This window comes from Strongylocentrotus purpuratus, unplaced genomic scaffold, assembly GCF_000002235.5.
Source record: "Strongylocentrotus purpuratus isolate Spur 01 unplaced genomic scaffold, Spur_5.0 spur5_scaffold_6, whole genome shotgun sequence".
Classification (NCBI taxonomy): Eukaryota; Metazoa; Echinodermata; class Echinoidea; order Camarodonta; family Strongylocentrotidae; genus Strongylocentrotus; species Strongylocentrotus purpuratus.
The window spans coordinates 61,881,866-61,905,786 of NW_022145612.1; the positions used below are offsets into that span (position 1 = coordinate 61,881,866).

Consider the following 23,921-nt stretch of genomic DNA (forward strand, 5'->3'; position numbering starts at 1 on the left):
ATGTAGTACTTACTAGACTCTCTGCTGTTAGCTCTGCTTGATCACCAATGACACATGAAGGGAAGTTTATCACATGAATACTGTATAATGGAAAACACATTGAGACATTGTATCAATACAACCCTTCAAAATCATTAGTATGTCAGTGTTGTCATGGGGAAGTGAAACCTCACCTACTTCACCACTCGCATCTAGACTTATTAAGTACTCAACAGTATACCCCCCACCCCCAGTCCTTACATGAAATCTATGAATGCCCCAACTGCTACAGATCATGATACACTAATTAAAATTCCCTTTTCTAGTATATATTACAAATCTTTTGAACCCCAAATGGAAACATTTGGACCATCTGTTACTACTTATAAATGTGATATTTCAAAGTCACATGCCAGCAAAAAAATAAAAACAAGAGTTTTATAAACTATTTTTAATAATTGCTTTTTTATATTGTCAATGCCACTTTCTCAAACTTTTGTATAAAAACAATATATCACATATTTACAAGAGAATAGATAACAAAACAAGGCTTCAACATAATAAAGTTTGTTGATGGTATGAAGCTATGTATTTTAGCTTCTGAAAAATTGTTCAACACTCTAATTCTAGGGCAGGGTTTACCATCCATGGCATGGAAAGGTTTAATGTATGATGAATATAATTAATATAATGAAACTCACCTGTTCTTAGCTCCCACATAGGAGAGGATGTTTTGATTGAAGAACTTGAGCACAAGGGGGATGCAATTAGCAAACACCAGGTGCTGGCTCATGAATTCAAACTGAAATAAGAACAGAATACAAAATTGTTATTCTGAGTGCTCAAATTCTTTCAAATATAAGAAATAATCCTTTTGAAAAGGGTATACTTCACTACTTAATCATTTATGAACAAGGGCTTGAGACGGATTACCTGATAGACATGATTGAGCTTGTAATGCTTGAGAAGGATGAGTAAGAGAGCTGATATTGCCTTCACAATAATCTCCTTATGTCTGTTGACATCCACTCCTAGCTTCATGCTTTGTAGAACAGTGATTCTGAAACAGAATAGAAAGGGGAGATCGTAAAAGAACATCTACTGGTAGAGCAAAAGGCTTGTTTTTCGGCTACTTTATAAGAGAAACATTTATTCTCTTTGATGGTACATACCAAAAAGACATTGATGTAAAGTTTGAAGTTAATCCCCAAATCTTTTCAAGAATAATGATATAATTGTTATACTTCTACAATATGATATTTCAATCTTACTATACATGTTGAGATGAACAAGAAGGACTGCCAGCCCTGCATAAAGCAGCGCAAAATCTGCTGTAACTGACGAAGAACCTAGTCCATGGTGTGGAAGTAACCTAGAGCTATTTCTGTTAGAAAAACAAATCAGTTGGACATACAAATAACACAAGGAGTCTGATGGAGAGTACTTACGGCATCTCTTCAGGTAGAACATCAGCCAAGATATTAATAGATTCAGTCTTGGCTTTAGAAGTAGGAGCTGCGGCAAGAAGGATCTTTAGAAGCGATATCTATAGCGAGGAGGAACACAACAGATTACATCATGTCATCCGACACCATGAGGATTACCACATAAAAATCAGTGCTATTCTTGGATGTGATGGCTACATCATGGCCATGAGGCGACCCCATGAGGCGACCCCATGAGGCGACCCCATGAGGCGACTCCATGAGGTGACCCCTCTAGGGTCACATAATACATGGTGTTATCTGATGGCCATCATCTCACAGATATTCCCGATTGGTTAGAGAGCCTGTGGTGTTAGTGTGCATTATCCAAAGGCTTAAAGACAGGTACATGGCCATGTCAGATGTTTATTGCACCATATTTTCAATTTTCAATTTAACTTTTTTTTTTTGGGGGGGGGGGGGCATTGCTTCTAGATCGCCACTAATCTTACTAAAGTCCTACTGCTGCAAGAAATATAAGTCTATATATTTTGAGGTAATAAAAGAGGTTCAAGTTTATTTTTGTTTCACATTTCACAAAAAAGAATTGACATAATTGACAAAATTACAACATAATATGAAATATACTAAAAGTATCACATTATATAATCAGTTTTTTGTAAAGACGTCAAAATTAATTGTATTGAATAGTAGGTTATACAGGGTGAAATGTGAGTAACCAATTCAAAAGCTCCTGTCTTACCATGTACTGGGGTAGATTAGGTAGCATGGATTGGTAGAGGGATTCAACAGACGATGATGCAGAATCTCCTTCTCCCTGTAAACATCATCAAAACAACAAATACATGTAGTTACAATTTAACCAAATCCTTTCCACTGTTGTATCACAATTTCATTATTATATGAAATATGGAAAAAATAAGTATCTACATAAGTATAAAAAGAAGTGGCTCTTGATAAAGGTTTAAAGTATTCCATCCAAAATTTCTTTTCTTTCTTTTAATGAAATTCATGAATACTCTTTCAACTACAGACAAGCATTGTAAGATATTTTCTGGAAATAGGTTAAGAAAACTAAGTATTTATGTGTTTTTTGGATTAACTAATATTAATTATATCACATGCAAAGTATCTATTCTGTATATACCTTTATAAATGCATTGTATTATAAAAATATGTTGTTTTGAAATGAAATGTTATTTTTAATTTAATTGTGAATTGTCATGTAATTCAGCTGAGGCTGCGATATGATAATAAAACAAACTAAACTAAACTAAACTAAACCAGCTACTCCTTCAAATACATGTTATAGTAACATCATAACACATGTACATATACAGGTATTGCATACCTGCCAACATTTGAAAATAAGAATTAAGAATTTTTAGCACAGTATGCCTTCGAAAAAAAGAAATCGCACTTGCAGCGGCAGTGTAACTGGCAATACGCGGTAAATCTGTATTAAAAAGCGAATAAAAGTTCGCTGCTCGATCATGTAGCCATTCAATGCACACAATACGTGAACTCCCAAATCGCAGCACATTATAAAACGAGCTTAAATTTGCTTTAGCACAAAATAAATAAATAAAATATTTTAAAAATTATTATAAAAAAAATCAATAATAAAAAAAAAAAAAATCAGAATATTCTGGATTTTCAGGTCCTAGAAATCCCTCAAAACGGAATATTTCGGATTATTCTGAAGGGTTGGCAGGTATGGTATTGCCACAACAAACCCTATACATGTAGAATCTTTTGCAAGTGTCATCATAATCTAAATCAATATACTTCTATATCTTAGGGTATTATTCAAAATTTGATATGATCATGATAGTTTTTATATTGTTAAATATGTTTTAGAACCATAGATATACCTGGTGGCATAGTAAGAATTGAACCTCCATACACATTGATGATGAGCCAATGAAGAGCCATCTGATCTTACCTTGGAAAGGGGGTTCTTGTTGATTTCCTCCTCTCTCTTGACTTGTAATTCAGACAGTGACACATACACATGCTAGAAAGAAAGAAAGATAAGAGACATCAATCTGAGAATAAGATGGTTTAGGATGTTGACACTGACACAGAAGAATGAGCCCCAATATTACCATGTAGATTACCAGTAGGATTTCCATGTAGAGATTTGTGCACAAGCAAGTCACTTACAATCATTCATAGATCCCGGTATTCTTTCAACACGTTGATGATTTGAACACTTTTGGGGAGCTTTATTTGATAGGGTTTCATGTTAAGTATAACAATATAAGATCACTCTTATAGAAACAAAGTTGCAACTAGTCCATCGCTCTTCACGTGATATCGATTGCGAGGATTAAAATGAGCATATTTTACTCCTGGGGGATGTTTCACAAAGATCCTAAGTTGAACTTATCTCTAAGTTGGACTTAACAGTTATGGAAAGCCGTTAGCATCTATGAAAATATTTTGTAAAAGTTATTTTAAAAGGCATAAAAAGTTGATTCAAATCATTCATATTTTCTATTATCAAGTTCTCGATGTGGAATTTATTAAAAGTCTAAAATACTTCAATTTTTGCTTTTGGAAATAATTAATTTTGAGGCTACAAATGGCTCTCCATAATTTTTAAGTCCAACTTAGAGTTAAGTTCAACTTAGGATCTTTGTAAACCCCCCTGGTCATTTGTTGATGTTATAGTGACCATCCTGTCCAATGAGTATATTTCTACATCATACCTATCTATGCAATCCTGCACGCATTAGCGTGTACCCATTGTTTGCATAATTGTCTTAGCCACGCATATTTGACGTGGAAGGCTGTATGGCTCAAGAAACAAGGTGTAATGAAGGCTTTCTAATATAACAGTTACAGATATTGACTGGTAGGAAGTGTAATGACACATTTTTGGACCGCACACAAGTTATATTTTCACTTGTGATCATATTATCCCTCAGCAGTACGCTACATGAAAATATTAACCCTTGGGGAAAATATAACTTCCTTTGGAGTTCAAACAAGGGAAACGCTCTCGGCGGTCTCGCCTGCATAACGCAATTCAGTATGATAAACCAGAACGTCAATGACGTAGCGCTCATCCGCATCTCACAACAACAAATATCGTAAATTTTATGTGGTACACTTTTGAACTGGTCAAAAAATAGAAATTTGATGCCCTGGAAGGGACATAATTTCATTTCATTTGCATAAAGTACCATAAATAATCAATGGAGCCAAATCTCACAATTCTGTGTAGAAGTTTATTGTTCCAAATTTAGCTCTACCAGATATAAGGCAAAATCGGTCAAGAAATGAGGGAAAAGAAGCAATTTTTGTTATTTTTGGAATAGATTTGCATAAATTACCATAATTAATTAACCCTTACTGTACTGGGGGGGGGCCTGGGAGGCCCCCCCCCTCGACATTTTCGGAGATTGCGCCGCAACCGCTTGGAATTTTGAATTGTCGTTTCATGACTTTTTTCCCTCAAGTCTTACGCACATTTTGATACCATTTTCGTCGAAATCGGATATACCTGTAAGGCGTTACATAACAATTAGTATGCGCATGTCATCAAAAAAAAAAATGAAAAATGAAAATCGCATCAAAATTTGCATAAATTATCATTATTAATTACATTAAAATAACTTTTTTGTGTGAGAAAAGAAGTTTCATATGGATAATGAGTTTCAACATTCAAAAAGTGGAGTTTGACACGTTTTCGGTAAAATGCATAAAATTAGCGCATTTTGCATAATTAATTAGGCTAACGACAAAAATTTGCATATTCGGAAAAAACTAATTATACCATCTTGTTCCTTACGTAAATATCTACAAACATGCAAATTTTCGTGTTCATCGGACAATCGACGGCCGAGATCATAGGGGGGGGGGGCCTCCCAGGCCCCCCCCCAGTCAGTGGGTGCTCAAAATAGCCCAGTACAGTAAGGGTTAATGGAGAACAATTTCAAAATTCTGTGTAGAAGTTTAGTGTACCAAAGTTAGCTCTACGATATAAAGCAAACCAAATCAAAATCGGTCGAGAAATGAAGGAGAAGAACTGAAGAAGCCTTTTTTGTGATTTCGAATAAATTTGCATAAATTAGCATAGATAATGAATTTCACGATTCTGTGTAGAAATTTTAAATCTCCCTCCTAGCCCTATCATATGAAACAATCAGAATCAAAATCGGTTGAAAAATAACGAAGAAGAAGCATTTTGAAAATCTTAATGTTGATGCCACAACAAAGTCTAAGTTTGTTGACCTTAAATGGCCTTTGACCTTAACTTAGTGACCTGAAATTCTACTCACATGATTGGGGAGACTTGATAACCCTACAGTCCAAGTTTCATTGACTAAGAACTTATACTTTCAAAATTATATCAAAAATTCAAAAACTTAACCTTAGGTTAAGTTTTCGATGATGATGCTACAACATAGTCCAAGTCTGTTGACCTGAAATGACCTTTGACCTTGAATTTGTGATCTGAAATTCTACTCACATGATTGGGATACTTGATTACCCTATAGTCAAAGTTTCATTGACTAAGAACTTATACTTTAAAAATTATACCAAAAATTCAAAAACTTAACCTTAGGTTAAGTTTTTGATGTTGACGCCGTCGCCGTCGCCGTCGCCGTCGCCGTCGCCGCCGCCGTCACCGGAAAAGCGGCGCCTATGTCTCGCTTTTTGCTACGCAGGCGAGACAAAAACTATCATATAATAATAATAATAATATTGGATATTTATATAGCGCACATATCCACCCTGCAAGGTGCTCAAAGCGCTCCAATATTACTCCGGCTCTGCTAGGCTACCGATTTCGGATCTCACAGCATTCAAGGAATTCCTTCCTACCAGTACCCATTTACTTCACCTGGGTGGAGTGTGGCAAATGTAGATCAATGTCTTGCCAAAGGACACTAGTGCCACGGTGGGATTCAAATTTACACATCCTACCAGTCAACATCCTGTACAATATATCATATTGACAATTTTAATATGAAGACATTCTGCAAACTTACTTTTTTCAGGACCTGAACCCCTTCATGAATGGGATGGGGAAGGCCGGCAAGAGTTGTTGTGTCACTGTCAACAAAATTAAATAGATCTTCACATTAACAAAACCATTTATTTTCCCTTTTTTATTTTACAAAGGTAACTAAATGAAGAAAAAACTAGATGGAATTCGACTGCGCGCAGTCGAAAATGATGCCTCCGTTATAGAGCAATTTTACAAACCAAAACAGAAAAAAAATAATTGAATTCACGTTCAATGGTAATCCATTGACAGGTTCTCAGAATATTGTGATTACAAGCAATTTCTCATATACATATATGACCCTTTGATCTTTGACCTCATGACCATAAAACCTACTCAGTTCATTGGCTCTGCAAGATGTTCTGAGTTAAATAGTAATCCATCTGTCAGTTCTAATGAGAATGCATTCACAAGCTATTTTTGCATACATAATGGGCCCATGACCTTTGACCTTTGACCTTATGAACAAAGAATCTACTCAGTTCCAGGCACGGCGGAGCACCCCAATTTGCATATCATTAGCGGCCCGTTCTATTTGAATAACCAACGGACATCTGCGTGAATCCGAACATGTGTGTGCTAGAATGTCAAATCTTAAAATTCGCGTTGCGCCTTTATTACTGCCAATATCGCTATGAAACTTTCCATGCTAACTAAAATTATTATGAATTTGATGTCATTGAAATAAATACGAAATTCCATGGAATAAAACTCGAGATATTAATGTGTTTTGAGCTTCGCCCCTCGAAAAACACGACGTCTACTTTTTAAGTTTGTGACCCTATCAAGCAATGCACGAAGAAGAGACTTGGTATGAATCCATACATGGGCGAAATTTTCGCTTCTCCGCTGTATTTTTTTTGGTTATAACGTTCTTTTTCATGGGGCTTCATTTTTAAAAGTTGTAGTCAGCGAACTCATTGAACATGACGTCATCGATCTCAGCGATGTACTGCGCATGCGTCTTAGGCCCGGTGCAGGCCAGATCGAAACAGCTGAGCCATTAGCGTGCACGTGTGCAGTCGGCTGGCAAGACATGTATAGCCAACGCACACGCGAGGTTCAGACATGACACACATTTGAATGTATGGGACTGGTCAAACAATTTTGCGACAACGAAGGATTATTTTTGTTCGATGAGATTCGGACATTGGGGTATGTTTTTCTCTGTTGCGACCCTATCAAGCAACTATGAAAAGAGATATTTCACAAGGATTGAGATTATTAAATTTTCTTTCTGTTCATACGAGGCAATTCTTTCTCGCTCTAAAAGAAATGGTGAATTTTACGGTGATTTTGTACCTCGTTTTCAGAGCTGCCAACCTCCAGAACAGAAAATCAGTAATCACAAGGCTCAAAATCAGTAATTTGGGGTATAAATCAGTAATTTCTTATGCGGCGCTATGAATCTAAAAAAACGGCACGCCAACACTGCGCGGACGCATGATTATCTGAAATATTTGGTGATTTTACTCACACAAAGATGTTAAATATTGAATTTCAGGTCATCACAACACAGTTTATCTTGAAAAATGGCTTCTATTCACAGCACTCGCTACGATAAATCATATTTAATTTATTTAAAAAAAAAAAATTATTAAAAAAAAAAAAAAAAAAAAAAATAAAAAAATAAAAAAATAAAAATAAAAAAAATCATTTTTTTTTAAAAATCCGTAATTTGAGACAACATTCCGTAATGGTCGTTAATTTCCGTACCAATTACGGGAAATCCGTACTAGTTGGCAGCTCTGCGTTTTTTTCGTTTTTGTTCGTCAAAACTATCCCTTAAATTTCACATTTTCTGTGCATCAATAACTCTTTTTATACACATGAGTGTCTTGCAAATTTATTCAATACTCGATTTAGTAGCTTTGATTGGTGATATTCATCACAGTAATGAAGAATTTGTCTTCGAAATTTGTTTACTTTTTTTCGCATCGATCGGTACACAATTGTTGATTTTATGCAAATGATGTTTACTGGACGAGAGTCGATCGCACGGTAATTGGGGTGCTCCACTGTGCCTGGTTCATTGGCTCTGCAAGTAACAAACATGACCTAATTTTGGCATGAATCCATCAATCGGTTCTTGAGATAACGCGATCACAAGCTGTTTTTGCATTCATAATGTGCGCTGTGGCCTTTGACCTTTGACCTAAGTGCTCCAAAATCTAATCAGATTGTCTTCCTATGGTGATACACACTATCATTAAGTTTGAAGTTTAAATCTCCAGTGGTTCTTGAGATATCATGATAACAATCTCAATGTATGGAATTTCATAAGTTGACCTCTGTGACCCTTGACCTTTGACATACGTGCTCCAAAATCTAATCAGATCGTCTTCCTATGGTGATACATACTATCCTTAAGTTTGAAGTTTAAATCTCAAATGGTTCTTGAGATATCGCGCTAACAAACTCAATACAAGGAATTTCATAAGTTGACCTCTGTGACCTGTGACCTTTGACCTATGTACTCCAAAATCTAATCAGATCGTCTTCCTATGGTGATAAATACTATTCCCGAGTCTTAAGTTTAAATCTTAAATGGTTCTTGAGATATTGTGATAATGGTCAAACGGGACGGACGTACGGACGGACGGACGGACGGACGGACGGACGGACGGACAACCCGAAAACATGATGCCTCCGGCACCACCTTCGGTGGCGGAGGCATAAAAATACATCATAGTTGTACTGTATTCAATCTATTGGTCAGATAAACTGAGAGCAGAATATAACATTGATAATGATGCGGATGAGGCACTTGTAAAAAGCTGTACTTTTGTGAAGTAGACTCTCTGAAAAGTGAAGTGAATAAAAACAGATATCATTAAAGAGCCAGTCTGATTTTTATGTTAAAAATTAAATACAATCTGTCTTTATATCTGCTCTTGGTTGAGCAATTGTTATTAGTTTGTCAATGTGGCATGTGATATCATTATGGATTCACTAAGGGAGGGGGGAAGGAGAGTGAGAGAGAGAGAGGGGGTAGCATTTGATATCATTATGGATTCACTGAGAAGGGGGGGGGGGGAGAGAGAGTGAGAGAGAGAGAGGGGGGTAGCATTTGATATCATTATGGATTCACTAAGAAGGGGGGGGGAGAGAATGAGAGAAAGAGAGATGGGGGGTAGCATTTGATATTATGGATTCACTAAGGGAGGGGGGAAGGAGAGTGAGAGAGAGAGAGGGGGTAGCATTTGATATCATTATGGATTCACTGAGAAGGGGGGGGGGGGGAGAGAGAGTGAGAGAGAGAGAGGGGGGTAGCATTTGATATCATTATGGATTCACTAAGAAGGGGGGGGGAGAGAATGAGAGAAAGAGAGAGGGGGGGGTAGCATTTGATATTATGGATTCACTGAGAAGGGGGGGGGGAGAGAATGAGAGAAAGAGAGAGGGGGGGTAGCATTTGATATTATGGATTCACTAAGAAGGGGGGGGGGGAGAGAATGAGAGAAAGAGAGAGGGGGGGGGGTAGCATTTGATATTATGGATTCACTAAGGGAGGGGGAGAGAGAGTGAGAGAGGGGGTAGCATTTTATATCATTATGGATTCACTAAGAAGGGGTGGGGAGAGAGAGAGTGAGAGAGAGAGCGAGAGAGAGAGAGAGAGAGAGAGAGAGAGAGAGAGAGAGAGAGGGGGGGGGTAGCATTTGATATTATGGATTCACTAAGGGGGGGGAGGGAGAGTGAGAGAGAGAGGGGGTAGCATTTGATATCATTATGGATTCACTAAGAAGGGGGGGAGAGAGTGAGAGAGAGAGAGAGAGAGGGGGTAGCATTTGATATTATGGATTCACTAAGGGAGGGGGGAGGGAGAGTGAGAGAGAGAGGGGATAGCATTTGATATCATGGATTCACTAAGAAGGGGGGGGGGGGAGAGAGAGTGGCATTTGATATCATTATGGATTCATTAAGGAAGGGGGGAGAGAGAGTGAGAGAGGGGGTAGCATTTGATATCATTATGGATTCACTAAGGGAGGAAGGGGTCAAAGTGAGAGAGAGAGGGGGGGGGGGGTAGCATTTTATATCAGTATGGATTCACTCACCATGATACTTGATAGCCTACAAACTTGTTCCTGGTGTGATCCAAGAAATTATCAAGGTCTCTTTGTCTGTAAAACATAACAAAACAAAACAAAACAAAACAATCAAAACATATACACAGGTATTTTATTACAATCTTGAAAAATCATTAAAAATGAAGTAATGATAATGAAGTAATTTCATGAACTCCACTTTAACTGTCTAGGTATGCTTTTAACTGTTTCATAGTAAAGTTGACCCTTTATATACCAGGCTATTTGGAGTTCCCACTGACTGGATAGCATGAGGACTTGAACTCTTGAAGACTGACCATACAACACATCTACTGCTATCATTCTAAATGTTTAGTCTTCAAGATTAGACAACCCATCCACACACCTCAATTTCATAAAACCCATAACACCCATAAAACCCATTCACCTGACTTTAGGTGTCCATGGTAGAACTCTAGGTTCTCTTGGTGTATCAGGTGGTTTTCCATTCCCATCCTCATCTTCATCACTTCCATTACTCCCATCTTCTTTCCCATTTCTATTCTTAAAGATCATAAAACCCATTCACCTGACTTTAGGTGTCCATGGTAGAACCCTAGGTTCTCTTGGTGTATCAGGTGGTTTTCCATTCCCATCCTCATCTTCATCACTTCCATTACTCCCATCTTCTTTCCCATTTCCATCCTCTTTCTCCTGGTCGGCTGGATCCTCAGGCATAGGTTCATCTATTCCATTCTGTTTCACCAAACCCTGTTTTGCAATCGATTGACAAAGTCAGAGCACCTCAACGATTATCTTTAATATCATAAAGAGACACTCAGTTTCTAACCAAGGCAAAACCACATACTTTGGCATGCATTAAACTTTCATGAATTTTGTGGATGGTTCGGGTTTACAAAAGTTTCTTTTCAGCAAAGTGGCTCTCAAATACAATTCTCAGAAATTTCATGTCACAAGTTTATGGCTTACAGTACTCAGTACAGCCAGCCAATCTTTGCAACATGATCTCTTTATTACAACCCTAATAAGTTAATCTTTACTACAGTATATGAAATAACATGTTTATATTACATTCCAATCTTTTTATGTATAAGTGTTAACATTTATCTTAACCTTAATATTGTTTCATCAACTAAAGAAAAGAAAGAGATATCTGTGAAGCAATCATTGAGTGCAACACACGCATGAATTGAAATGAAATGATGTCTGCAAGATATTGATCAGTCAGTCAGTCTGTCTGTGTGTGTGTTTCTAATCCTAGTCAGGCTGAGTTCAAGTAAAGCTCATTTCAGTATTAAACAGCCCAATAAGACATGTGTGTAAGTGATGTAAAATGATTTTTTAATCTGATTGTTATTGTCACTAATTATGTGCTAGGTTTAGTGTGGAAAATCAGTAGTGATGCCATTAATACCCATTTTATAATGATTAAAATGTATAGGTACCGGTAGGAAGGAATTCCTTGAATACTGTATACACATATATGAATACCCTCCCTCTATATTCTGTATCTGTATAGCTGCAGCTGAAAATGGTTTTAATCCATATACCTAGATCAAATAAGGCTGTAGAAAATGAATGCCCCATGATTTTAAAATAAGTCAAGTTCATGCGCAATACATGCAATTTTAATAAACAGAGTTAAGCTTTTAAGTGCATTCTACATTAACACATGCATGAGTGTTCTCTGTTTCAATCATGTGACCAAGAATTTGTTAATGTTTTTTTTTTTTAATCCAATACCAATGACATAAAACTGCAACCAATCTGGCTTGAGTTCCACTCAATAAAATAACAAAGAAAAGAAAAAGGTAAAGTTGCTTGGTTTTGTTCAGAATTGGATTACTGTAACATAGGCATTGTGTACCATCCACAAATGAATGCATACATTTATATTTTGAAAAATTTGCTTTCTTGCTATTAGACTGTGATAATCCCACCAGACAATGAAAACAAAAAATTGAGGATTATTTCAAACTACATGTAAGCTTACATGAAAAATAAGCCCAATTCGTGTTCCACTGCCCCCCCCCCCCCCCCCCCCCACCCCCCCCACCCCCCCACTGCCACCATGGTTTAGAGATATCTAATATTACATTAAACCCCATCGTTTTACAGGGATGTAAAGCTATTGAATGAGGATAAAAGGGAATAATCTTCTGCTGCATTCATTCAAATCAAATCAATGTCACAATGACCAATTCAAACATGAACATATTACTTTACATTTGATATTAATGCCAAAACAAGGGATTCATTACAAACCCAAAGCATGCAACAAATTTACATTAAAAGAAAAGTGGGGAGGAAGCCAAACAAACAAGTGAATTGGACACAAAGTTATTGCTGACACGAGGATGCAACTTGTCAAATTTGGAAACAATTAAATGAATGTATACAGAAACAATACATAACTGTAGTAACTACTCAACACTCCACGTACACGAGAAGCAAATGATGTCAAGGGTGGGTCACGGGTGATGATGGGCAACCAGCAGCAACAGCAGAATCAGGTCAGGTCAAGGGTGAAAGGTCAGGGCAATTAGTTGATTTCCACAAGAAACAAAGGTGTGTGTGGGTGGTTTTTTCCCCATTTGTTGGAGAAAACAGAGGACACCATTTAGGAAAGTGAGGTGGAAAGGGAAAATGGCATTATCATTCATATCTTGAGAACAAAATGTGTCCTTACTCAATTGCCTCATTGATTAGTAGAACATCAGATCTCTGTTTTCTTTTCTTCTAAATATCTCATAAATAATAAAGCTTTTCAAAATCGCTGAAAACAACTTTATATTATTCAAGCTACATTATTGTGATATAATTTGAATGTTGCTAGTTAAGGTCTTGTTAAGACATTAACTACAGCTTTAAAAAAAAAGAGGAAGATTAAGATTGAACTAGTGTTAAAATCTAAATCAACAAAATTGCATAGTGTAGGATGTGCTTCAATTTGATAAGTGTTAATTGTTCAACCCAAATGACCATGCAAGTCAGTATTACTAAACCTATGGGGTAAGGAAATAGAACAAAAACAACAGGTTAGGCAATAAATAAAATAAACCCATCAAAATAAACCACACATAGTTTTTTTCCCAACAAGAACATGTCAAAGATAGATTTGAAGGCAAGAGAAACAAGGAGTGACTTTGCAGCGACACTCTGCTTTCATCTTTTCTACAGTCTTCCTCTCAACCTTTGCCGTGCAATGAAAATCTACATTTAGTTACTGCATAAACATTGTAAGATGATGAGCATTCATGCAATAAGGGGCCAGGCCCATCTGACTGGTAATAACAATAAATGCAGATCGTTGCCAAAACCCTATCCTGAAGTTCATGTAAAAACGGTATTGGATAGCGAATGATAGCGGCGTTGCTAATCCTATATCACTAATTTACGCTAATAAGCCTTCAGCGCTGATAGGAAACAATGCAACACAAATATCCAATATACTTTTTCCACATACCTTCAGGGGGTAGATTTTTAAGAACAATTCATTTTTATTGTTATATTAATCAGTAAAAATGGACTGGTCATGTTCATGTACCCCTTGAGCACCGAGAATGACCCAGTAAACATATTTGAAGGTTCTATAAAAAGTGGTGACTGCTCTAAAAGTGAAAACAGCTGCCAATAGTGATTCCAAGTCAACTACTGTCTATTCTCTAAAATCAACCAAACATTGCTAAGCTCTTCTAATGTGTTTTAGGATTATATCAAAGGGGAATGAACACTTTGAGAAAGATCAACCTAAGTGGAAACATGAATATCTAAGAAACATGTCAGTCAAAGTTTGAGAAAATTTATCAAAGAACAAGTAAATGTATAGTATCAATATTTGAAAGATACTAATATTGTGAAAACCACCCATTTTCATCCATCTTAATCCTTCCTGAATTGGGCTTTTTGGAGCCACTTTCCTCTGATCTTGGCAGCATATGTTTGTCAACTATTATACAGTCCATGTGACTTACACAAGGGACAAGATAACATAGTCTATTTTTCATGTAAATCAATATCAGAAATTCCCATTTCTATTGGTTCTTACATGAAGAAGTCAGAGTTCTGATATTTTCAAAACCTTACAAGCATTTGTCCAAAAGAAATTATTGAAGTACTTCTTGATTTTTGTGTGTGTTAAGAAAATAATGAACAAATGGAGGAATTCTTCCTATATGACATAACACTTATGTAACCACGTTGCAAATGAAAATTTCTTATATCACTAGTGAAATTTGTATTCTTTATTTGATTTTTTTCAAACTTTCAAAAGCATCTTTCTCAGATTTTAATGACAGGCCGTTTCCAATTTAAGGCCTGAGATTCTACTTTTCTACACATTAATATTAGAATGTATATAAGAGGCAATTTTCACTCCTGTTCTATTTTATGTATTTTATCACACATTTGAAGTGTCTCTATATTCCTTCATATTAAACTTTTCTAAAGATACCTTCATTAAACAAGATAAAAGAGTGTGAGGTAACTCAAAACATGTGACCATAGCAATAATGGGGAAAGAACAACGACAATATAAACACTATAAACAAGGACAGTTTCTAAATTAAATAGGAAAATCCAATTACATAACAATGGGAATAATCAGATGCGACAACAATTTAACAATCAAGAATCAAACTAAACTGAAAGAGAGAGTGTGTGAGAGAGAAAGAGAGAGAGAGAGAGAGAGAGAGAGAGATAGTGAGAGGGAGAGAGAGAAGAGAAAAAGGGGAGGGGGGGGGGACAAGGTTCTAATTTATCAAGAGAAATAAAGCATGCATGTACAGTGTATGTATCACATGAGATCCTTTAGAATATACATGTATCTACTGAAATGTAACTACTGAGTAAATCCCAATCCAATCCAAAAGGTATTTGACAAAGCGCCATTTTTTCGCAGTTACAAAGCACTGCACATATTGCTCCACATGTTAGGGCCATTTAAAAAATTACATATCACTTTTAAAAATGTGATAGAACATTGTAATATCTTTGTTTGTTCTTTTATGTGTGGAAAAACATAGATTTGATGTGTAACAATACCCTTCTAGTTTGTCTAGATGACCTGCGCTGGGGGTCAAAGACTTCAGCTGCTCCCATCGGAGGAGAGGACGCCCTCATCGTCTTAGCAACAGTCATTGTATCTTCTCTAACGGGAGCTAGACCTGCTGCTTTTCTTGCTGTCTGTTTCATCTGTGAGTAGTCCGACAGACTACCCAAGGAAAACTGTAGAAAAGAAATCCTTTATATCAGCAAACATGTCAAAAGAGGATCACAACCCACTTATAAACAAGTCAACGCAAAGCGTAGCATCCCCTCGTCATGTACAAAAACTACAAATGGCCTACCTGTATATTAGCAATTTTTGCATATTTAATGAGCTGTGACCATTGACATGCTCCACAACATTACTCACGTTATTGAATGAAAACCACATTTTTGCATATTTAATGACCTAACCTTTAACCTGCATACTCCAAATTCGAACTTCGGCTGTATTTTGATACCATGTACCTTCGTTTTAAATTTCATTAAAATCTGTCAAACATTATTAAAGTTATCGAACAGAACCAATTTTTTTGTATAGTTAATCGGTTTTTCATATTTAATGAACTATGACATTTGACGAACATACATGTACTCCGAAATCGAAGTAAGGCTGTGTTTTGTGTTACTACAGTATATCCCCTCCAACTTCGTCGGCGAGGGAATAATAAGCAATGTATTGATATCTGATAATGTGAATACAGATTACATATTAGTTTACATTACAACATTTACAATTGTAAGGTGAGCAAAATATCAAGTGGTGTACAAGTGACACATATCCCCTCAATCTCCCCTTCCCCCGACAATCTTTAGCTTGTATAATTAGGTATCTTCTGCAGGGGGAGGGGGGGGGGGGGTGTTACTCCTTTGGTTAACTCTCATGTTGTTTTACAGGTAATTAAAGATAAACTTTAGTACTGGTAATGCGATTGCATTGTGAAAGAAAAGGTGTGGAAAGGATCAGAAACAGTTGATCATGTAGCATGTAAGTATTGGTGTGCACTGCAAGGTTCTGGAGTCATTAAAATCATAATAAATTTGACCGAGTCTTGGTAAAGTAAGAAGCACTCACATAGAAAGCTATATATGGGACAACACTCATGGTGTCGGGGCTAGTACTACCTTGATTTCCTTGTCTTTCTATGCTCATTACTCAGCCAGTATACATTTTCTTTCAAAATTGTTTGGCACATGTCATTTATTTGTAATCTTGAACATTCAGTGTAAGTTTCGTTTGATTCTGTGAGAATTTTTTTATATTTTTTTTACCAATACTGGAGTTTATCTTTAAGTCATTGAATGATGAAATATAACACTATTTACACTACAACTACAAGTTCAGATCATTATTTTGACACTATAATTCTTGTTTTTTAATATTCGTGCAAAGTTGAGCTAACCAGAAAACAGCACTAGAGACTTACCAGAATAGCTTTCCAGAGAAGAAGGAGAATCTTCTTTATTGGGAAATGTGGAGCATGGCCGCTGCAGAACTTAGTCACCATATTGAAGAGGATGATAGAAAGGGAATCATCGTCCTTTACAGCTTGACCTGAACAGTTTCCACAAATTAGAACATTTATTACATTTTATTTGTATATATACACATGTACATGTACATGTAACTTCTCTAGTGTAGTCTTCATAAAATGAAGGGTATATGTCAAATAGGAATGATAAGTGCTTACACACATGGACAGAGAGTAAAAGCATGTGATAAATTAAAACAAACGATTCCCCCTTTCTGCCTTCCTATTAAACAAGGGAAACGCTCTCGGCGGTCTCGCCTGCATAACGCAATTCAATATGATAAACCAGAACGTCAATGATGTAGCGCTTATCCGCATCTCGCAACAACAAATATCGTAGATTTTATGTGGTACACTTTTGAACTGGTCAAAAAATAAAAATTTGATGCCCTGGAAGGGACATAGTTTCATTTCATTTGCATAAAGTACCATAAATAATGAATGGAGAAAAAAAAAATTCTGTGTAGAAGTTTAGTGTTACAAATTTAGCTCTACCAGATAAGGCAAACCAAATCAAAATCGGTCAAGAAATGAGGGAAAAGAAGCAATTTTGGTATTTTTGGAATACATTTGCATAAATTACTATAATTAATTAATGGAGAACAATTTTAAAATTCTGTGTACAAATTTAGTGTACCAAAGTTAGCTCTACGATATAAAGCAAACCAAATCAAAATCGGTCGAGAAATGAAGGAGAAGAAGCCTTTTTTGTGATTTCGAATAAATTTGCATAAATTAGCATAGATAATGAATTTCACGATTCTGTGTAGAAACTTTAAATCCCCCTCCTAGCCCTATCATATGAAACAATCAGAATCAAAATCTGTTGAAAAATAATGAAGAAGAAGCATTTTGAAAATCTTGATGTTGATGCCACAAAAAAGTCTAAGTTTGTTGACCTTAAATGACCTTTGATCTTAACTTAGTGACCTGAAATTCTACTCACATTATTGGGGAGACTTGATAACCCTATAGTCCAAGTTTCATTGACTAAGAAATTATACTTTAAAAATTATATCAAAAATTCAAAAACTTAACCTTAGGTTAAATTTTCGATGATGACGCTACAACATAGTCCAAGTCTGTTAACATGAAATGACCTTTGACCTTGACTTTGTGATCTGAAATTCTACTCACATGATTGGGGATACTTGATTACCCTATAGTCAAAGTTTCATTGACTAAGAACTTATACTTTAAAAATTATATCAAAAATTCAAAAACTTAACCTTAGGTTAAGTTTTTGATGTTAACGCCGCCGCCGCTGCCGCCGCCGTCACCGGAAAAGCGGCATCTTTGTCTCGCTTTTTGCTACGCAGGCGAGACAAAAATGAGTCTCTAATGTAAATTTAAAGCCCAAATTATGGTGGGGTTCTTTTTATTTTTATTGCAACCAAAATAGCATACAAATAAAACATCCAACAACAAGTTAAATAATGAACAATTCAAATCAAGGCTTGATTAACCAGTGAAAACATCTGACGCGTACAGAATTAATTAGTTTTAATTTCAAGTTGCTATCATAGTATTTAAAATCACTTAATACACAAGTGTGTCTATGGCTATGTTTTGTAAAAATAAAATAAGGTAGAGGATTAACCATATTTAAATAAAACAGAGACCGCTTCCTCAGATTATTTCCACATTTGCCCCGTTTTTGAGCAACATGTACATGTATGACGTATTCAATTATCTGAGTCCTTTCACTAAAGCTAAGAACATTTAAACTCCGAAGCTAATCCTTGAAATCCACATAAGTACAGAACTGTAAACAGAGCAATATTAAATGTATGCATGAATCAAATTCAAGATTTCTGTTCACTTCAAACAACAAATTGAATGAGGAAAAGAAGAATTCAAAACAATATTTGTCACAAAGGAATAGTTTTAGGGCATTGACGTAATAAATAAAGTAACGTTTCCTGTTCTTGGGAGCAGAACATACAATGAGGGTTATCTAACTTTTTAATTTGATATAGGAATGCCTTTAAACCTAAAATAATCTGAAAAAAAGAATGAACAAAGTTGTGTTTCAACAGTGCATCTATTCCATGTACTGATATCATTATTCTCTTAGTGCGCTTATTTTACACAGTTACAGTATGAGTCTTTAAGTCCAATATTAACAATTATTGAAATTTATAAGACAAAAATAATGCAAAAACCAATTTTGAAAATATGGTAAATAATCATACTTATCTATCATAAGGAAGAAAACAAACAAGTATTTAAAATTACACAATATAGAGAATCCAAGAAAAAAAGCCTGGATATTGTGAACAAAAAATGAGCTGTATAAGTATGATTCCTTGCTTTTCAGAAAGTAGAAACAAAATGCTTTCAAATGATACACTGATGACATTAATCCACAATTACTTCACAAAGCAACATTGTTTTAAAAATGGCATGTCAAAATCCATTTGTGCCAGATTTGGGTGAAACAGCGCGCATAGTTGAAAACGTTAGAATCTGACGCAAACATGACCCAAACATGACCTGAAGGAAACATAAGCTTAAAAAGTGAATAAGAAGATTGTGTTCATGTGCTTCTTTTCATAATGGCAAGATTAATTGAGGATAAAAAGGAAAATTGAAAAACTGTCAATGATGAGGCTAAAAATGGGCATACATGTATGTTCTACTTAAATGGGTCTGCAATTGTAATACGAACAATGATTTTAGCGTTTATCTGGTTTTCCTATCCATGTATCCTACCGGGCTGTGTCATCTCCAACTGTAGTGTTTTATCTGTTCTTTATCATTCTCATGTAATAATCTCAAGATTATTTTGTTAACAGAATGGCATAAAACAGAAAAAATATCTCTGAGTAAAATGACACTAAGATCAATTTTGGGTAAGGGCATTTTCATTCGTCTGCGATTTTTGTGAGGCAGTGTCTTTTTAAAAATCGGTAGTTTGGCAACCATAGACATTCTTGAAGCAGTGCATAATAGCTTCCCATACAATCAGTTGTGTTGACAAGAGCAGTAAACATCATTGATTACAACATGGAGAAAATCTTATAGTCAAGCCCTCATCACCAGTTCTATAAGATGCTGCCATAGCAACATTTGTGATAAACAACTTTTTGTTAATCAACAAGAAACTAGGATACAGGGAGATCATTTTGGCTTTATTGATTTACATATAGATGAAATTTCCATGGTAACATGATGCATATTACCTTGTTATTTGTTTCTCATGAAATAATCAAAATTCACTCAAAATAACTTTCTTTTTAATGACCTATCCTAATGGATGAAGCCATGTAAGTGTTAAGTGTTAAGTGCTAAGTGGTAAGTGGAAAAGGCAAATGTCAAGTGTTTTCTCGTCTGCATTCTGGGATGCCAGGGAAAATATCATTATGTAAACAGCTTTGATTATATAACCAGAACTGTGTTCACCTATTTTTTGATGGAAAGCAACATTGATCTGGCACTGCTCAGTGGCTGTCGGGCTCACAATCAATTGGGCAAAAAGAATTTCCATTTTTGGTTTAACTTAATAAATTTGGAGTGGACTTTAAAAGATTATTATTATTATTATTATTATAACAGGACAGAACAAAAGAATATACAAAGTCAGGCAGGCACTCACCTATTTCTACTTTGAAATTGTGTAACTGTGTCTTCATTTCATCTGTATCCTCAGGGCGCTCTGTACGAAGCGTTTCAACCATGATGTACAGAACACTCAGTACCACCCTGTCAGCAAAGATTCAAACAAAGCTTTACACCTTATACTGGCTTTCTATATACTGCTCTTACATGTTTGATCTGTCATGCAGTGATGCTTCTACAACATACCAGTAAAGCATTGAGGAACACATTCAAATATATAGATCAATATATTGCCAAAGGATGTTAGTGCCAGACTGAGATTTGACCACCCAACCTCATGACTGATAGTCCTGTGAACTAATCACTATGCCACGATACTCAATTGGTGGCATTAGCTCAACAAAAATATTCTAAAACGGTATTGTAACAACAATGGTGTCTCATTAACATAGTTGTGAATGTATACCTGAAAACAAGGGGACTTTTGTAAATCTGTACAAATTTGTGCAATCCATGAAAAAGTGTGGATCTTTCGTCCCTCACTTTCAAGTGTGCATATCTTTACAGCAAGCCTTGCCAAGGTGTAGAGGAGAGGGGGTGAACGCTTTTTCAGGCAATCTTTATTAAAAATTGGACAAATTATTCAATTAGTATGTGTGATGTGTTTCATAAAAGTAACAAGTGAGAGATAACTTCAAATCATTTACATCCTATCAAAATTCACAAAGTAATGGAAAATAAAATCTGATAATCCGTACTCCTGGGATGCTAATATTACCTGAGATCTGTACTGTCAACTATTGATACAGCAGGCTTACGAAGAGCAGTTGAAGCTGCAACGGAGTTCCTTAGAAAATACAGGAAATGGAAAGAGAATTAACTCATTGGGATTCTAGATGGATAGAAATTACAGTAAATATACCAATCTACCAATCCACATACATTTAGTTGATTTTGCATAGTACGTTACATTATCAAGAAAATGGCAATGCCCATGTCTTGCTGAGAAACTGAACATTATTCTGCTTCCAAGGGTACCTCATGTGGGTAATTCTTACTATGCCCTCACTGCTGTGTATTATTTGTATAATATTTCACACTTGCATAATTACAATGCTAATGCTCACAAATTATTTTTCACCTCTCCCATAAACGCAACCTTCTCTTTAAGTTATTTCTTTGGGCAAGCTTTCCTTAAAGTGAGTACATTTAGCATCAGTGTTAAAAATACTGTCGATGGGAGCTCTTTTAGGATCTGGCATCGTATAACTGTTATTTTCTCACACTGATATTATAATTAGGTATTTTAGTGTTTTTTACCAAAGCTCTTTTCTATTTACCACAGCTACATTGTTTACCGCTCCCATCTATTTGTTTGCTGCTTAGCATGGTTTTGCATGTTAACTTTTTTCAGCTCAACTTGTCATTAACTTACAGGTACATGTAAAATGCTTTTCTTAATACTGCAAGATTTCTTATTTATCACCAGTGAATGAGGCTTAAATTTGTAAAGATCCACTTACTCTGCCTCCATGCACAATAACTCTACAAATGTGGTAAAGATACCACATCTGTAGAGCAGAAAACAGTTGTGACGACACCATTTAGCCTGGTCCTCCTCCGACGAACATTCACTGAATACACCTTTTGACATAAACACAAGTGATTCTTTTATTCAAAGTGTGTACCACATGTATAGTTTATATGGGTGGAACTTCCCACTTGACGGAAATTGGATATTTAAAAAACATACTGATTTTTCTCAGCCACTGTTTTAATCTTTTTTTTTAGACAGGCTCAATACTTGCAAGCAATGAGTAAAATAAAGTATCAGTGTCTTGCTCTCGTAGAACTATCAAACATGTTAATAGAATAATTGTTTGGAACTTTGAAATATGGTTCTTGCCTTTTTTTTAACTTTAATTCTTTATCTTTTTATTTAGTGTAAAATACCAAAGATTTGTAATAACTTTCAAAACATATTTTAGGCTAGATGTAGAATAGCTTGTAGCTATTGTGTATTGAATAGTTATTCATAATTATTCAATATATTCTCATTCATTGTTATGATACTTGTGTGTGTTTGTGATACCAGACACGATTAGCATTTAATGCTATTTTCTGGTTCCATTTATCCTTTCAATGTTAAACATTATTATTTTATTGTTATATTAACATCCCCCTCCTCCTCCCCTCCTCCCTCTCCTCTCCTCACCTCCCCTCGCCTCTCCTCTCCTCTCCTCTCCTCTCCTCTCCTTCTCCCCCTCTCCTCCTCCTCCTCCTCCTCCTCCTCCTCCTCCTCCTCCTCCTCCTCTCCTCCTCTCCTCCTCCCCTCCTCCCCTTCTCCCCTCCTCCCCTCCTCCCCTCCTCCCCTCCTCCCCTCCTCCCCTCCTTCCCCTCCCCCTCCTACTCCTTCTCCTTGTTTTTGTAATTCTGATAGCATAGTATCCTACCTTGGGCAAGGTAAAGAACAGCTCTAGCTGTTTTCATTCTCTGTTCCCTCTTGGCGCATTCTAAGCTATTCTGTAGATGTAAGATGTGCATCACCTGTCGCGTCTCATCAAGCTGACTCCATTTCTCATCAACTATATTCATGTAAAACAATCAATCGAAAAAAACAATAATGACAGTATAGATGAACACTGTCATCAAATGTTTCAATGCAGCTATACAGGTGTGGAGTATAAAAGCAACATAAATATGCATGGCTCAGAGACTATAACATGTTACACTCAAAAAGTTCAATAAAAAACATGTATCTTTATTTTTTTGGATAAATAACAGTATCAATTTGATTTCTGATGTTAAGTAGAACAAAATGTACTGGATTTATAACACAAGGTTTACCTACACCCATTTGCCTCTAGCCTGCCTATAGCATGTATAAAACTGGATTGCACATATCATGCATGTCATTCAGCAGTAAACAAATTTGGATTACAAACCAATAACTTGTAGCATTAATGCATAACAATTTTTAAATACGTTTTTTTCAAATCATTCAAATAGATTTGGCTGACATGATCATAGCTCTAATATAATCATCATTGGAATTATGGGAAAAAAATAATGATTCACTAACTTACCATAGGAATGGAAATCCTCTTCAAAACACTTCTGACCCAAAGAAAATTCTGGTTCTTCAGTGTAACTATATAACTCTGAAAGAGACAAGTTTGTTTCGAACAAAGAGGGTACATAATCCACTTCAATCATAGTATCACGCAAGAATAGACAAGAAAACTGATATGAACTACAATGTAATTTCCATGACATTGGGGATTGAAAATTT

At 35.9% G+C, this 23,921-nt stretch overlaps 1 protein-coding gene across 4 annotated transcripts in view; it reads right to left on the reverse strand.

Moving 5' to 3' along the window:
* The window catches only part of LOC580782 (striatin-interacting protein 1 homolog), a 31,913-nt gene that overhangs the window by 4,509 nt on the left and 3,483 nt on the right, over window positions 1-23,921 (reverse strand). The window contains exons 3-19 of one of the 4 annotated variants that reach the window (XM_030972887.1): window positions 23,716-23,790; window positions 23,083-23,214; window positions 22,153-22,273; window positions 21,408-21,476; window positions 20,667-20,773; window positions 16,964-17,091; window positions 15,534-15,716; window positions 11,156-11,240; window positions 10,918-11,014; window positions 10,500-10,565; window positions 6,428-6,491; window positions 3,370-3,441; window positions 2,167-2,241; window positions 1,428-1,525; window positions 913-1,039; window positions 681-781; window positions 14-80 (exon numbers count right to left, since the gene is read on the reverse strand). In XM_030972887.1, coding sequence (XP_030828747.1) covers window positions 14-80; window positions 681-781; window positions 913-1,039; window positions 1,428-1,525; window positions 2,167-2,241; window positions 3,370-3,441; window positions 6,428-6,491; window positions 10,500-10,565; window positions 10,918-11,014; window positions 11,156-11,240; window positions 15,534-15,716; window positions 16,964-17,091; window positions 20,667-20,773; window positions 21,408-21,476; window positions 22,153-22,273; window positions 23,083-23,214; window positions 23,716-23,790 — 1,667 coding nt within the window. Of the gene's footprint in view, window positions 1-13; window positions 81-680; window positions 782-912; window positions 1,040-1,427; window positions 1,526-2,166; window positions 2,242-3,369; window positions 3,442-6,427; window positions 6,492-10,499; window positions 10,566-10,917; window positions 11,015-11,058; window positions 11,241-15,533; window positions 15,717-16,963; window positions 17,092-20,666; window positions 20,774-21,407; window positions 21,477-22,152; window positions 22,274-23,082; window positions 23,215-23,715; window positions 23,791-23,921 lie in introns of all 4 variants that reach the window. The other 3 variants (XM_030972890.1, XM_030972888.1, XM_030972889.1) reach the window with 3 other exon arrangements.